At 38.3% G+C, this 17290-nt stretch overlaps 1 protein-coding gene across 5 annotated transcripts in view; it reads left to right on the top strand.

Moving 5' to 3' along the window:
- Positions 1 to 11249, top strand: part of LOC121290818 (son of sevenless homolog 1) — a 288768-nt gene extending 277519 nt beyond the window's left edge. For 4 of the 5 annotated variants that reach the window (XM_041211819.1, XM_041211781.1, XM_041211801.1 and 1 more), the window contains 3 exons: positions 350 to 394; positions 1133 to 1254; positions 6414 to 11249. In XM_041211819.1, coding sequence (XP_041067753.1) covers positions 350 to 394; positions 1133 to 1254; positions 6414 to 6908 — 662 coding nt within the window. In that variant the 3' untranslated portion in view covers positions 6909 to 11249. The remainder of the gene's footprint in view (positions 1 to 349; positions 395 to 1132; positions 1255 to 6413) is intronic. The other variant, XM_041211791.1, reaches the window with a different exon arrangement.
- Positions 11250 to 17290: the final 6041 nt, after the last annotated feature.

Genomic DNA, 17290 nt, shown 5'->3' with positions numbered 1-17290 from the left:
TCAAAACGAAAGGTAAGTAACATGTCCATCAATTGTAAAAATCCATTTAAACACTTCAGTAATTCTAGATCCTTTTATTTGTATTTGTTTGCTTGCATCATTGATTTGATTTCTCCCTATCACCTAAAGATATTCTAGACAGTATTTTTTGGCTACCTACGTTTTTTAGTGCTAAACTATGCTCGGATTAAACATCAAATGTCTCTGAATTGCTGGTATATAGCGAGTAGCAAATTAGCACTAAATTTAAACAGCCAATGACATCAAGAAGCTTACATTTGCAAATGGTAAAAATGGATAACTCTACTTGGCTGTGCCATCCTTAGTTTTTCTCTATTTTCTTCCACAGGCAGTGATACCATATTTGCCCCAGTTTCACTGGCCCATGGTGCACGTTAGTATTGGGCTTTAATGTTGCATATTTAATACGCAGCACGGCTTTTTAAAGCTGACCCATGCACTGTCTTTTATGCTTAAAAGCAGCTTTGTTTTAACATAGATGACAGCATGCGTGCTGGAACATTGAAAATGTTCGCTTTCCTTCATGTCTATAACTCCATATGCATCTGGATTTTCTCAACGGTTTTGGTATTCAAACAGTATAAACTTAAAAGCATTATAATAAAAAGTTAATCAAGACCATTTCAATTTGGTGGACTCTTTTTTTAAAGTTGGGTTGTTCATTTCCCATTTAATTTTAAGCAGAAAAGTTCCTTATTGTAAATTGTAATTTATACATTGGCATTTGGGTTTTAGATTGTAACACGTAATATTTCCATGAGAACATTTTAGAGTAGATTCTTAAATAGCCTTATCCTAGAACCTGGATAATGCTTCTACTAATGCTTTTAATACTTCTTAAATTTCAGTCATTACTGTAAGTCAACCTTGAATTTGCATGTTTATTTCTGCTTTTCCCTTTCTAGTTTTGTAGTGAAATTTGAAATGCAGGTTGCCTTAATTCAGTGCATGTAATAGAATGTAAACACAGCGCTTAATCATTTGATAGTAAATGTTCAAGACAGCTTTGGAAGTTGCTAATAGAGTTAATTTGCACCTTAGAGCTTTTAGTGGGATATGAATAATGCTTTGTGTACTATTGTTAGCAAAACTGTATTGTTCTTTATCACAGGGCCAGCATCAATCTCTTCAATAATGAGCTGCAATAAAAGTGTTGATGAAGCTCACATCCCCCCTCCTGTTCCACCACGTAGACGACCTGAATCTGCCCCAGCCGAATCTTCCCCATCCAAGGTAAGCCAACTGAAGCACACCTAAAATATCATCCATCTCACAATGTGAAAGATTTTCCAATATGCCCTATCCGCAAAAAGCAGGCCTCTTTATTAACTTTCTTCAAATCATCAGTGAAATGATGGAAGGAGCCATCAGTTGTACTCTAAAGCAACATCTCCTTATCCTGGTGTTCGATCTGATTTCTGCCAGATTGGCTCCCTGGCATCAGACCTTGATCCAGATATGGACATGAGCTGAATGCCATAACATTGAGGCATTATTTGACTGAGTACGGCACCAAGGAGCCCAAGCAAAACTTAGATTAATTGTGGGGGACGGGGAGCGGTCAAAGGGAAAACCCTCCAGTGCCTGTAGTCAAGCCTAACACAAGGATGGTTGTGCTGGTTGGAGGCCAATTGCCACAGCCCCAAGTAATTGCTTTCAGTGGTCCTCAGAGAGGTGGCCCCGGCCTGACCATCTTCAGCTGCTTCATTAATGACCTTCCCTCCAACATATGATCAGGATTAGGGTTGACGATTCCAGTGTTGCTCTCCATTCACAACTCATCCAATAATGAAACAACCTGCAGAAAGACTTTGACAACACCCGAGCTTGGGCTGACAAATGGAGATAACATTTACACTACAAGTGGCTGCTAATGACCACCTCGTAGGATAAACCTCAGCTGTTTTCCCTGACTTATTTGACATCATCATCAATATCATGTAGGTCATGACCAACATAAAGCTTAACTGGACCAGCCTTATTAACACCATGACTCAAGAGCACAAGAAATAGGAGCAGGTGTAGACCATGTAGCCCGTCTAGCCTGTTCCACATTCAGTATGAGCATGGCAGATCTTGGGCGTCAACTGCATTTGCCTGTCCACTCCCTATATCTGTTAATTCCCAAATAGACCAAAAATCTGTATATCCCAGCCTTAAATGTTTTCAACGATGGAGCATTCACAACCCTCTGGGATAGAGAATCCAAAAAGATTCACAACTCTTTGAGTGAAGTAATTCTCCACATCTCTGTCCTAAATGATCAACCCCTTGTTCTGAGACTGCCCTGTATTTTAGATTTCTGACCTGTGGAAATAATCTCTCGGCTTCTACCCTAAGAAGCCTTTTCAGAATTTTGTAGGTTTTAATGAGATTGCCTCTCATTCTTCTAAGCTTCAGAGAATATAAGCCCAATTTACTCAGCTTTTCATCATCGGACAACTCCCTCATCCCAGTGACCAATTTAGTGAACCTTTGCTGTACTGCCTCCAGTGCAAGTATATCCTTTCTTAAATGTGGACACCAAAACTGCACATGGTATTCCAGTTGTGGCCTCACCAAAACCCTGCACAATTGTAGCAAGACTTCTTTATTCTTGTACTCCAATCCCCTTGCAATAAAGGCCAACATGCAATTTGCCTTCCCAATTGCTTGCTGAATCTGCATGCTAACTTTCTGCATTGCTGTATGACCACATCTAAGTCACTTTGAACATCAACATTTACAAGTTTCACACCTTTTAAAAAATATTCTACTTTTCTACTATTACGGCGAAAGTGAATAGCTTCACACTTCCCTACATTATACTCCATCTGCCATCTTGTTGCCCACTTAACCTGTCCAAACCTGTTTGCAGCCTCTTGTGTCCTACCCACAGCTTACTCCACCTAGCTTGGTATCATCAGCAAGCTTAGATACATTACTCTCTGTCTCTTCATCTAAGTCGTTAATATAGATTGTAAATAGCTGAGGCCCCAGCACTTAACCTTGCAGCACTCCACTATTTACTGCCTGCCAATTTGAAAAAGCCATGTTTATGCCCACTCTTTGCTTTCTACCCATTAACCAATCCTCTACTATGCTAATATATTACCTGTAATTCCATAAGCCCTATCTTGCCTACTAAACTTGTGTGTAGCACCTTATTGAATTCCTTTTGTAAATCCAGGTATACTACATCTACTGGTTCCCATTCATTTACCCTACTCGCTACATCCTCAAAAAAATTAACAAATTTGTCAAACAGGATTTCCCTTCAGTAAAACCATGTTGACTTGTTCTAATCATACTGTGCTTTTCTAAGTGCATTGTTAAGACTTCCTTAATGATAGATTCCAGCATTTTCCCAACAGCTGATGTTAGGCTAACTGGCCTGTAGTTCATTGTTTATTCTCCATTCATTCTTAAAAAGCAGTATAACATTTGCCAACTTCCAAGCTGTCGGGACCATTCCTAAATCTAAGGAATTTTGGAAAATCATAGCTAGCACATCTTTGTAGCTACCTCTTTTAGAACCTTAGAGTATAGACCATCAGGTGCTGGGGATTTGTTTGATTTTAGTCCCTTAATTTTCTCCAATACTTTTTCTCAGCTGATATTAATATCTTTAATTTGCTCTTTTTAGCCCCTAGGTCTGTTTCTGGTATGAAACTTGTGTTTTCTATTGTGAAGACAGACACACAATATTTGTTCTATGGCTCTGCTATTTCCTCATTCTCCATGATAATTTCTCCTGTCTCTGCTTCTAAGGACCAAGGTTTACTTTAGCTACTCTCTACCTTTTTATATGCTTATAAAAGGTCTTACAATCTGTTTTTATATTTCTGGCTAGTTTACTCTCATTCTATTTTTTTTCTCTTTTAATCAACTCTTCGGCGGCCCTTTGCTGTTTTTTATAACACTCCCAGTCCTCAGACTTGCTGCTGCTTTCTGCAATATTGTAAGCCTCTTCTTTTTAATTTAATACTACCCTTAACTTCCTAAGTGAGCCACGGGATGGGTCTTTCTCACTGAGGTTTTGTTTTTCAACGGCATGTATTTTTGTTGAACATTTTAAATTGTTTCTTTAAATGTTTCTCACTGTTCTTCCATACCTTTAAGTTTATTTACCTGATTAACCACAGCCATTTCTCCCCTCACACATATGTCATTGGATTTGTTAAAGTTTAAGATTCTTGTTTGTGATTGCAGTTTGTCACTTTCAAACAACATGGAATTCAGTGGTATTGTGGTAGTTATTTCTCAGCAGATTTTTTACTGTGTCATTACTAATTAACTCTGCTTTAATAACACAATACAAGATCTAAGATAGCTTTATCCCTAGTCGGTTCCACGGCATATTGTTCCAGGAACCTGTCACAAAAACATTCTTCAAGCTCATCATCTTGACTACTCTTGCCAATTTGATTGTCCCAGTCCATATAAAGATTAAAGTCCCCCACAATTATTATGTTTCCTTTGTTACAAACTCCAATAATGTATTGTTTAAAACTCTGTCTAATGGTGTAACTACTGTACAGGCCGAAAAACTACACCCACTAGCATTTTCTGACTCTTGCTATTTCTAATTTTTATCCATACTGATTCTACTTCATGATCATCTGAGGCCAGATCCTTTCTCACTACTAATGTACTACAAGAGCATAATGCAGGTCAGCTCACCTGACATAAATAGTCACTGTACTACTTGCATAGTTCGAGTAAGGAATATGGTAGAATACTTGCCATTCATCTGGATAGGTAAAGTTGTACCAACATCAAAGAGCCACATCATCATCCAAGCCAGAGCTATTCTTCAGCTGAATACTCACCACTTGCAGCAATAACACAATATGTACAATCCACAGAATATTCTGCCAAGGTTTCGTCAACAGCACTTCTCCCTTGTGACCTCTAAATTCCCTTCCTAGATGCATACCAACCTGAGTTGGACGTATCTTTTTCTTACTTCATTGTTAGTGAAACACCCTGAATTCTGTATCTAACACCATTGTGGAAGCATTATTATTATAAGGACTACAGCAGCTGAAGAAAGCCCACAACCTCAGAACAACTAGGGATGGATAATAAATGCAGCCTTACCAGTGTTCCCCATATCCTGAGTAACATAAAAGTAAAATGCAATTTATATTTTTAAATCAATCTTAAAAATGGAAGTGCAAGGGAAAAAGAAAATGCATGAAAAGATAACATTTTTTAAACAAGAGTGCCACAGTAAAGAACTTGCATTTGTATACAGTGTCTTCATGTACTTAGGATGTTCAAAAATGCTGCACTGCCAATGGATTAATTTTGAAAATTAGCCACTGCTATTTGGAGGCAAATGTGGCAATTACTTTTCAAACAGCAAGATCCCATAATAAGCAAATGCACAAATAACTGTTTTTATTAGTGCTATTGGTCGAGGGAGGAATGTTAGTCAGGATACTGGGAGAATTCTTTGTTCTGCTTGAAGTAATACCAGGCATCTTATACATTCACCTGAAAGGGCAGACTGGGCCTCAGTTTGACGTCTCATCCAAAATAAAGCGCCTCTGATAAAGCAGCACCCTCTTGGTACTGCACTGAATTGTTGGCCTAGATTATGTGCTGAAATCCTGAGTTTGGGCTTGAACCTATAAACTCAGTGGCAAGAATGCTACCAGTTGAACAGAGTTGACATTAAATTTGCCCCAAGTATTGAAGTTCCTGATTTGGGGTCACAAGCTTTGGATTTTATCAACCAATATCCAGATTTGTTTTAACTTCCATGTCTTTGTTAGCTGACGCATAAGCTATTCTGTTTGAAGCAAACAAAAATCATGCATACAAGGCCCAAACTGCAAAACACATCTTTTGTCAGTTAATCAGTGTTTGACATATGGAGAAATTAACAATTCACTGTACCATGCCACCCAATTTGTTTGTGTGTGTGTGAGATATAGCTTCAAATTAAACTGGAAAGCAAAAAATGGCACAACAATTTCTCATCACCCATGTCAAACGATACATGTTCCCCTTCTTGATGAACAAGCCCATGTAGTTTTAACCCAGGCAACAGCTTTTATGATCAGGTCGCATCCTAAAGTAGGATCCACCTGACAGAGCTGGATGGACTCAATAACATCTTGGCTTTTCTGCATTCATTTGTTCCTTTTCTTGAGGTATTCAAAAGTGCATTTTGTTTCAAAGTATGTTTGAGGCTATGGAGACACATATTAATTTCTTTGAGGCTAAATTAGGCTCAACCTGTTGATTATTAGAATGTCGTGGTCAGCCTACATATATTTCAGTAGTTGTGCTAAATAAAGAGGAAAGGAAGAAAACTGAAGAATTAAGATTTCGAAAGTTATGATTCTCATGGCTGTATGGTTGGTGAATTGTTTTAACAGACTTGCTTTTGTCTGTTTCAGATCAAGTCAAAGCATTTGGACAGTCCGCCTGCTATTCCGCCTCGTCAACCCACAGCTAAGGTTTACTCACCTCGGTATCCATTGTCAGAGAGGTCATCCATGTCAGAACCCCCTGACAGTCCTCCCAGCTTGCCACCCAGAGAGCCTGTACGAACACCAGATGTATTTCCAGGCTCACCTCTGCCCCTGCAGCCTCCACCCCTGGGTAGAAAAACTGAGCATCCCAACACTTTTTTCCCCAATTCCCCTACACCTTTTACTCCACCTCCTCCTCAAACGCCTTCTCCACTTGGAACTCGCAGGCATTTGCCATCACCTCCTTTGCCACAAGATGTTGATATTGGCACCACTGCTGGACCACCTGTTCCACCAAGACAGAGCTCTGCATCTCAAATAATTCCAAAGCTTCCACCAAAAACCTACAAAAGGGAGCATACACATCCATCATTCCATCGAGATGGACTACCACTGCTGGAAAATGCCCACTCCTCTTAGCTCTGAATTATTTTCCTTAAACACTACAAGCTCCTGGACACTGCAAGGTTGCAGCATGGGGGAATGCAAATGTTTTAGGCTGTAAAAATACTGTTAATGCCTGGCTTGGTAAGTTTTCTTTACTCTGACACGGACCAGAGTGCATTCAGGCAATGGGAAACAAACTGAACAGTTGCACCTAAAAATTGAACCATATTGACTTTGTCCATAACTGAAAATGCAGTTGTCAGTTTGCTGTACCAATGGTAAACTCACATTGACAGTAAAGGGTGGATACTTGATATCAACCAACCGGGAAGAGGTCCATTAGAAGAAAAAGTGGTTTCCACCTCCAACCTAAAAGCAGGATTGATGCGATCATGCCTTGTTTAAATACTTTAAGTGTATCAAAAAGGGGACTTCTGGAAATGCATTTTCGGTACCTAGATGCATGAGCAAATATTTGCTCTGCGCAGTAACTGTAAAACTTTTTGTTTGTTGAAATATGGGTACCTGCTACACCAAAATATTCTTTGTGGAGGCTGATTCAAGAACCAGTCCTACGAGAGAGATCCTTCAATGGGAATGTAGCACCCATCTTCATTAGACAAAGGAGAACACATTCATTTGATTTTATTACTGTTTTAAAAAAGTGAATTTAACCCAGATGCAACAAAATGTGGAAACTAGTGATGTCTGCATTTACATCTTCAATGAGTTTTTGTCATTATATCATTCTCTTAAATGTGCATTTTAGCAATAACCCATGTCATAACATCATTGCACTGCTTGAAGTTCCTTGCAGAATGTATTTGAAAACTGCACTTTTAAGAACAATATACAATGGAATGGCTTAATCTGGAAGTGGAAATCTGGGTTTGTTACAAAATAATCAGTTCGGCAGCTTTTTTTTCCACTGTACATGACAAAACTAAACTATTTATTCGAGCGACCCCATGTTCCCGTACCTTATGCCAGATTAAATTGTCATAGATATTGACGTAAAGAAAATTTGAGCCAAAGCTGAATAATGCATGTTAATTCCCCAGACATATTATTTGCAAATTCGAGTCATGTGTTAAGCAAAATGAACAAATTGGACTGAAATTTGTAGGGACCAAGTGGTGTTAAACTAACTTGTGATGCTTAATGTAAATGGGACTGTTGAATAATTTTTAGTGACCTGTTTTTTTTTAGAAAGAGGTAATGTTGAATTCACAAATAGGTCTTGAATGGGGTGGTTATTGACTCTGAGGCAGATTGACATAGACTGTAGAGTATATAACACTAGCACAGTATTACAGGAGAATATTATGAAGTTTATGCTTGGTACATAAAGTTCTAATAGCCATGTGACAATGAGAAAAATCTTAAGTTAGAGCATTGGAATGTACAGATGACCATGTACTGGTTAAACCACACAGTGCAAACCAGTAATTTTTTTGTTAATAATGAATGATTGCTCCAAGCCCCATTCAATAGCATCAAAATAAGCTTTACAAGTAAGTAAGTTTTTCAGGCATTGCTCTTTACATGGATCCTGTTCTTACCCTAAATTCCTGAAATTACTTTAAAGCCTTCAATTCACATGGTTTCATAAAGTATCACTTATTCATGCTTTTGTTTTCCCTAAAATATTAAAACCGTCCAAGATCATGAGCCAAGAAACAGGGGTGCAAGGCTTTTAAAGTAGAACCTATTTAATCTAATATGAGAGATGGTAGCTGTAGTACATGAATTGATAGCAAGCCTCTGGCACATTGAAAATAAGGGCATAATCCTGAACTCTGGTGTTTATAACTACAGATCTGAGCAAAATAAAAAGCATATTGGTTCAAAAAGTACTGATGTTATGATTTGGATTATCCACGAGCCTTCATTCCAGTAGCTTATATTTGTGATTTGAACAAATACACCCATGCATGTTAATTTTAAAATAAATCACTTTATTGCCAGTAGGATAAATACATTCACTAAGCACTATTAAATCTACTGTATCTAAAAAACTTCATGTTATCATGCTTTACTCAAAGTACTTCATCTATGGGACAGCCAAACAATATTAAAATGCTATCATTTCAGACAATTTTAAGCACTTTGACATATCAGTGGCTATACTGTTTCAGTTAATCTATTGATAGGGCTGCCAAATATAAATTCAAATGGGTATTTTTACAATATTTAGTCCTGAAAAAAGCTTAATTGGCATTAAATACATTTTTTATAAGCAAGAAAAGTTCAGCTCCTGGTGTTTTCTTTGATCTTATAAATTTGAAAAATGCAGGAGGGAGCTGGGAGGGTTGGGAGTAAAATACAAAATGGCTTTTGTGACAAATTTGATATTTACACAATTATAATCAGTGAATTAAACAAGTCTTAAAACTGCTTAATCTTTGTTAGCATGATATTAAAAAATGCTGTATCACAAAAATATCATATTAAGCCCATTAAGCCATTAGTTTTGGACATAATTTAAGAAGTATTTTTAGCTTCATAAATGCCAGTATCATTGAGAAACCTTTGTATATTGTCATTGGGTCAAAATTTGTTGTCTTGTTGCCAATTGTTATTTTTCTCTTGATCCTATCAAATGTTTATTAGATCTTTTAAACCTGGCAACACACTTAAACCACATGTGAATTATAAGCATGATGTTTGAGTTGAATATTGATGTCACTGTGAAAGACAGTGGGTGCACAGTAGGCTAAACTTGGGACATAATCTTAAGTGTTCAAAGGGAGACATCAATGAAAAATATGTGGGCTGTAAAAGATTGTAGATCAGTCAATTTCATTTTCAGGGTTACATACCAGTTGGGAAACACCGGCTGAAATTTTCCAGCCCCTCACACCCTGCCGACGTGAACAGAGATTTCAATGGCTTGCCAGCCCCGCTGTGGGGGAACTCGTCGCTGGGGGGACTGGAAGATTCCGGCCACCGTTACTAATGTGCATTTCTGTTTGTACCATTAATGTCAATTAGTTGTGGTTCAGTAAATGAGAGAAAGCACTTGAAAAATAGATTCCCTAATTATGCAAACTTGGCTATCTATGGGCTGGAATCCATAGTTGTCATCATACTGCAGCTGACAAATGAGGCAGTATCTCTTTCTGTATGTCTAATGTAGACTTCAAATTAAATCTAGGAAAATTACTTTTAGTACATGTCAGCATGGTAAATGTCTATAACTTCGAAGTTCAGATTTGATATAGTTTTAACAGACCTGTGCAGTTAGATGTTTTTTTGTACTGCTGACTTTTATTTTCTTTCAAATGTTATATTCCTTGGCATTGACCACATATTACAGGAATAAGAAGACAAAGTGTAATTTGTTTTTTAAAGTCCAAATGCGTGTCTCCTTGAAAGTGCATTGATTTTCATAATATAATTTGTAAAGAAATAGGAACAGGATTGGGCCATTCAGCCTCTCAACCCTTTGTCACCATTCAACTAGATTATGGATGATTTGTACCTCATCTTCATTTACTCATCATTTCTCCATATCCCTCTTGAAGAATAGAAAACTGAATGAGCCTTCCTCTATGGAAGAAGTAGTTTCAGCAAGTCACAGCACCGAAACTGGTGGTCTTTAATGCAAAGGAAACTTTGATTCACTCTGAATGATTTGGCTTGGAACTTCCTAGGTTATAAATGAAATCACTTAACCTGCGGTTGAATGTGTAATGATGCACCCTGTACTGTTTGTGGCAGACGCAAGCCAGTTTCAGTAGCTGCCAAATGTGCCTTTTTATTATGTGTCAATTTTCTTTTCTGACTTTTTGAACAGATTTTCTTTCTTAATCCTTTTCGTTTTGACCCGGGTAGGTGGGAAAATTGTATTTCTGGTTATATGCACCAGAAAACAAACCTTTCAGCTATAAACATAAAATGTACATATCAATGGTTAAATTTTGTGTGTGTGTATATGTGTGTGTGTGTGTGTGTATGTATGTGTGTGTATATATATATATATATATATATATAAAAATTATATATATATATATATATATAAAAAAAATAATGCATTTGTTTAAATGGCATGGTTATTTGCAGCTATAATTATATGTAGACATTAGGTGAAGTTGACCAGATTTAAGAACAAATGGTAATCTTTCTTGGCACATCTAATATGACCTGTATAATTTAACCATGTCTGTAGAACTTTGTATTCTATGTTAGGAGTAACAGTATTCATTTTGCAATTAAGTATAATAATTGCCGTCTTTTCTTTGTACTGATTACACTGAGAAGTAATATTCAGAAAGAATGGGAGCAAGTAAGTAACGGCAAAGCAGCATTTGACTTACAAAATAGGAACCAGAAAAATGTACACAATAATTAAATAAAATTGTTTTTGCCTTACTTTCGTCCAAAGTGTATTAGACTGACATTTTTAATATATTGCACCAGGATATTTTGTTACTTTCCTGGAACAATTATTTTTAAGGAAATCCTAAGTTTTTTTTCAACTGGTATGTAAATCCTAGAAGCTTTGCAATGGGAGTTTTAGCATTTGCCTAATTTTAATGTAATTGGGTTTTATTTTTAAATCGTTATGTTAAATTTCCAGGTATCAGACGTTCTGTTTTTCCTTTTAATTTATATTTTAAAAAATTGAAATCTGCATATTAAATATGTTTGAAACCTGTTCTTAGTGTTTTCATTTTTAAGTATCTGTTTTTACAGATCTTTAATCAATATTTCTCTTTTTATATGGTAAATTTTAGAACAGCAGAAAGCATATACCTTTGAAGAGTAGTCGTTTGAGTCATCTTTTAGACCAGTTCAAGAATTTTTTGTTTTCCAAAAAAAGAGAAAAAACATGCATCCACTTATATATTGAGCATGTCCCTTTCCAGCACTGTATTAAACTCCATGATTCATTTTAACATTATAGTTTATTGGTTCAGCTTCTTATAGTTCAGATACCTTTATCCTATTATTGATGCAGTTTTGTTTTACTTCAGTGTTTAATCAGAACAGATACAAGGCAATTTAACTGGGGATTACCCCAAAAATGCACTAGGGACTCTCCCACCCCCATTCCACCCAGTCCCAGAGGTTCCCTGATCAGGTTTGCATGGCAATTGCCCAGGAAGTGCAAACTCCCCATGGGCAATTGCCCTGCACTGGGAAACATCCAAAATGCGATTTAAATCGCAAACTTCAAATAGTTCCAGCTGCCTTACATCAATAGTTACCCAGAAAAAGTTAGAAGAGTTAAAACCACTTCTGGTTTCTGGGTAACTATTGCACTGACCCACTCCGACTCCCCAATGGGGCTTACCCCCAAACCCCCAGGGAACTCCCCCTACTCCCTGACTATCACTGCCCCACCCCACCCCACACAGGACACACGCTGACCTGCACAGTCTCATCCAGTCTGAGTTGCAAAATTTGAAGGTAAAAAAGTAGGAGCAGAGTGGCAATCCCACTTGGATTGCCACTCCGTGGAAATTCAGGCCCAATTTGTAAAAACTCTTTCTTTTGTTGCTCACTTGGGTTGCCAACTGTTACTGTGTCGTCCTGGAGGTTTCAGCCATTAGTTGGCCATACATCCATCCTTATGACGTACTGGTTTCCTATACCAATTGGAAAGCAAAAAGACTCATTACCCAATTTGATGATGCTTGACTGACAGCAAAACAGCCTTTTTTCATTTTCAATACTTTTATTTCTGGTAAAGGGAAATGTTCAGAGAAAATGACTAAAAAAATCTTTTTAATGTACAGATTTTTCTCCAGGTTGCACACAGCAGTCTCCTGGACATTGACCTTCCCGGAGAGTCCATACTAATCCTGGAGAGTTGGCAACCCTACTGCCCGCAAGGGTGGTGAAAATGGAAACATTCAAGGATTTCAAAAGGAAATTGGATGGGCATTTGAAGGAAATAAACCTGCAGGGATTCATGGATCAAGCAGGGGAGAAGTGGGAGCAATTGCATTGCTCTGCAGAGCAGTGGCATAGACCTGTTGGGCCAAATGGCCTGCTGTGCCATAAATGACTAATCACCAATGTGTTGACCATTTGTAAGCTTTTGCAGCAGCTGTGAAAATTAAGCTGTTTGCTTTAGATGCAAGGACACAAATAGACTCATATTAAAACATTTTAATTGACTAGGAAATCGACTACACCAGTGTAACAAGTAAACAGTTCTGTATAGTTATTTTTTTCTCTATTACTTAAAATCTGATTACTCCTAAATGGTGGCTTAGACACCTTTGATTAAAAATGCTTTCTTTTTTATGATAAACCCATTTAAAGCTGTATTGATAAGCTGCCTTCATTGAGAACCTTCAGGTGGTGTTTATCAGCAGCTTCACTAGCCTCTGCTTAACCTGGAACCAGGATATTGTGTCCCAAAACTACAAGGCTGCTTCCATAACTAATCTGTACAAACAGAAGGGAAACAAGTCCATCTGTGGCAATTATCATGGTTTTTCAATCTCTCTGTAGCAGGAAAAATTCTTGCAAGCATTATTCTCAACAGGATTGTCATTCATCTTTACAGAAAAGATGCATGCAGAATCAGTGTGGCACTCACGCTGGACGAGGAATGGTCAATATGATTTTTGCGTTGTGTCAAATTCAAAAGTCCTGTGAATTGAACAAGGATCTCGACATGATGTTCATTGGCCTGACCAAGGCCTTCAACGATAAACCGTGAGGGTCTGTGGAAGGTGACATTATGGCTGCCCTGAAAAGATGATCGGGGTTATTCTGCTCCATTCATGGTGGCCAGTGTGATGCAGAGTGGTGCCTTATAAGGTGCCTTTGCTGTTACCAATGCCACCAAGCAAGGCTGCATAATGATTCCAGTTTTGTTTGCCATCTACTTTTTGGCTATGTTCTTGTGTGCACTCAAAGCTCTCAGCATAGGAGTCTGCATTCAGAACAGGTGGAAACCTCTTCAATCTGCAAAGGCTCAAGGCTTGCACAAAGTTCACAGAACAGAAGTCAACTCTTGTTTATCAACGACTGTACCCTCAGCACACTTTGCAGGACATCCAGTTACTTATTGACCACTTTTCCTAGGCCTCAGAATGCATTGGCATTGCAATAAGTCTAAATAAGACCAGTTTTGTACCAACCTATTACTGGCCACAAACTCCAAGACTCCATAATCTCAACTCACCCAGGGTCCTTCGACAGCACCTTCTAAACCTGCGACTTATACCACCTAGAAGGACAAAGGCAGCAGCTGCATGGGAACACCACCACTTGCAATTACCCATTCAAGCCACACACCATCCTGACTTGGAACCATATCACTGTTCCTCCATTTGCTGGGTCAAGCTCCCGGAAATCCCTCCCAAACAACACTGTAAATGTACCTACACCACATGGACTGCAGCAGTTCAAGAAGGCAGTTTACCACCTTCTCAAGGGCAATTAGGGATGGGCAATAAAAATACTGGTCTAACCAGCAACGCCCACATCTCATGAAAGCATAAAGAAAAATCAACAATACACTTCTCAACTCAGTTCAGAAATGCTGCTATCTTGGAAGTATCTTGTCCAACATCACCACATTGAATGGTGAAATCGTCCATTGCCTGGCAAAAGCAAGCTCAGTAGTCAGCAGGCTCACCCAAAGGCTTTGGAGGGAGCATGAAGTTTCTCAGAATAAAGATAAAAGTTTACCAGGCAGTGGTTCTCACATCACTTCTCTAAGGCTGTGAGGCATGAACAATCTTTTGGTGTCATATATAGCAAATAGATGCATTCCTTCTTGGCTGCTGTACATCTATCAGCAACATCAAGTTGCAGGACAAAATCCCTAACACTGAAGTTCTTGCAACGTGTCACATACCTGGTATCAAGAGCATGCTCATCAGAGATCAGTTTTGCTGGGTTGGCCTTGGGAGATTTCCACATACTGTACCAAAGGTATTATTCTACAGTCAGCTGATCAGGGGAACCTGCATCACAGGATGTCCCAAACTGAGATGTAAAGATATTCTGAAAGCCAACCTCAACGCCTGTAAGTTGACCCTAGCACATGGGGAAAAAACAACCCTGGACAGACCCAAATGGAGAAGTCTCTGTTGTCAACCAGCTCAACATTGAGGGAGAGCAGAGTCAGATTCCTTCAGGACAAGCAAGCACTCCGCAAAGCCCGTGCCTTCACCCATCCCTCCAACAGTGACCTCATGTAATATTTGCAATCAAATCTGCAAATCAACATTTGGTTTAACATTACATATGAGACAACACCAACCTAGATGGTGAATAATTGGTCTTGTTGAACACTCATCTGTCGAAATGCTGGGAGCTGTACCTGGGACCACTCCTAAAAATATCAAAAACTATTTTAATGCAATATTTTTAATTACTTTCTAAAAATGGTTCATGCCAGATTTTATCTTTGGCAATATGTGAATTAATTTGAGCAGAGACTTGGCGAGGGGGGGGAAACACCTCTCCATTCTAGTAAAATTTAGAGTATTGAATGTGCCTAAAGTGAAACTCTTGGCCTGTATCTTTACCTCTCTCTCTCTCTCTCTCTCACACAAACTCCTTTCATTTTGATGCTCGTATCACTTTGTCCATCTTTTTTTCTATCCCTCATCTGACATTCCTTTGTTAATGTACTTTGCATCCATCTTGACGTTAGGACCTTCTGTTTTTATTATCTTATAAGAAGGGTGTTGAAGCTAATAGTGCATAAGGGATGCACTAAAATGATACCACGGATGAGTGGTTTCAGTTATGACGAGAGAAACTGGCATGTTTTTCATTTTTTAACAGGTTGAGCTGATTAAGTTTTTCCACTGGCTTTTGAGTTAATAAATAAAATAACGAAGGGCAGATTAAAAGCATTTATTTAAAACAGAGGGTTGTTAGGATCTGGAATGCCTTAGCAGAAGTTGCTTTCAGTTTCAGAGGAGTATTGATGATGAACGTTGACAGTTTTGCCATCATTACCTCTGTAAGATCAGGAAAAAACATAAAAGTAAAAGTTATTTTTAAAGTGTATAGGCTGCTCATTATACAGCCCTCCTGATGCTAAGGAAATTGAGTAGGGTATGTAGTGGGTGCCTGATCCATTATTGCTTAAAATGCAATTCCTTTTAGAAACCAATCATTCCCCCATTGCCTGAAGCCTGCAATCTCTACTTCCAAAGCTCCCAATTTCTTTCCTTGCTCTGTTTCAAGCCTATGATTTCCAAACACCTGAGGCTATAATTTCTTTATCTGGAGCTCAATATTGAGGGCCATATGCATCTCATCATTCTGATGCAGGATATACCCTGCATCCCCAACCTGCCACATGCCGAGGAGAGATAACTGAGGTTCCAGGCTTTATTGTACAACAACATGGAAAAGAATCAGAACGCAGATTTTTAAAACACATTTGTTTCTTTGCTCTCTATGATTTTAGCCCAAAGTTTAATTTAATGAAAGCTTTGTAAAATATCTTTAAATGTAACTGAGATGGTAAGATTGTTTTGACTTTAATTTAGCAAAACATTCACTGGAATGGTAGCATCCAACTCTACATGTAATTCACCAGTTTTATGTCACCGTATGGTAAAGTAAGTGCTTCCAGAAGTTTATGTGACAGTGTAACAGCAGTAAAATAAAAACTTTCACAAATCAAGTTGTAACATTGAATTCTGGCAGTTCCTGAACTCATGTTTAATTGTAATAAGTTTTATCAGTTTTCAGGTGCATCTCTGAACACAACTTTTAAAAAGTCCTCTTTTTCTGAAAGCACTTCACAGCTGCAATGAGGATTTACAGTCTTCTCCATGGACACAATCAACGCTGCTTGATGACTAAAATTAGTGATATGCAACAAAGCTTGTGATTTTTTTTCTAATTGCATTTTCCAGCATTTTTCCCCCTCCTTCGCATCATTTCTCTCTACGTGCTCCCCTCTCTCTGCCACGTCCCCCTCCCTACCCACTCGTCCTCTTCCTCTCCGCCTTTACTTCCCCAACCACCTCTACCAATCCTTTTCATTCATCCCACCACAAATCTCTCTCAAATTAACATCTAACCTTTTTCTTTTTCTGTATTTCAGGTCTTTTTCTGAGAAGGGGCAAAGCTACTTTCATGAAACAGCTTTTCTTCCTAGGTGGGTGGCGCTGGTCACTGATCAGTTTGAAACTCTATCGCCACCCCTGTTAAAGTGATTGGAACTTCTGATTCCTCCTCACTGGAAGGTGAAGGCTGAGATGGCAGGTCTCTATCAACACTCAAAATTTAAGGAAATATTGATAATGGTAAAACATTATTATTGAGATTAGATAATGAGAAAGTATTTTGATCAGAAAATAACACCCCACCCCCTCATCCCAGTCTGACATTCCACTTTAAGCTGCTGTGCTGGTTCTTGTAGTTACATTATTAACTCATGATAACTACAATAATCTATAAGATAAGGCAGTATCACA

The sequence above is a fragment of the Carcharodon carcharias genome, chromosome 2, assembly GCF_017639515.1.
Source record: "Carcharodon carcharias isolate sCarCar2 chromosome 2, sCarCar2.pri, whole genome shotgun sequence".
NCBI lineage: Eukaryota > Metazoa > Chordata > Chondrichthyes > Lamniformes > Lamnidae > Carcharodon > Carcharodon carcharias.
Note: the sequence above shows the minus strand (reverse complement) of the source record. Positions and strands in the feature narration are given on the sequence as shown.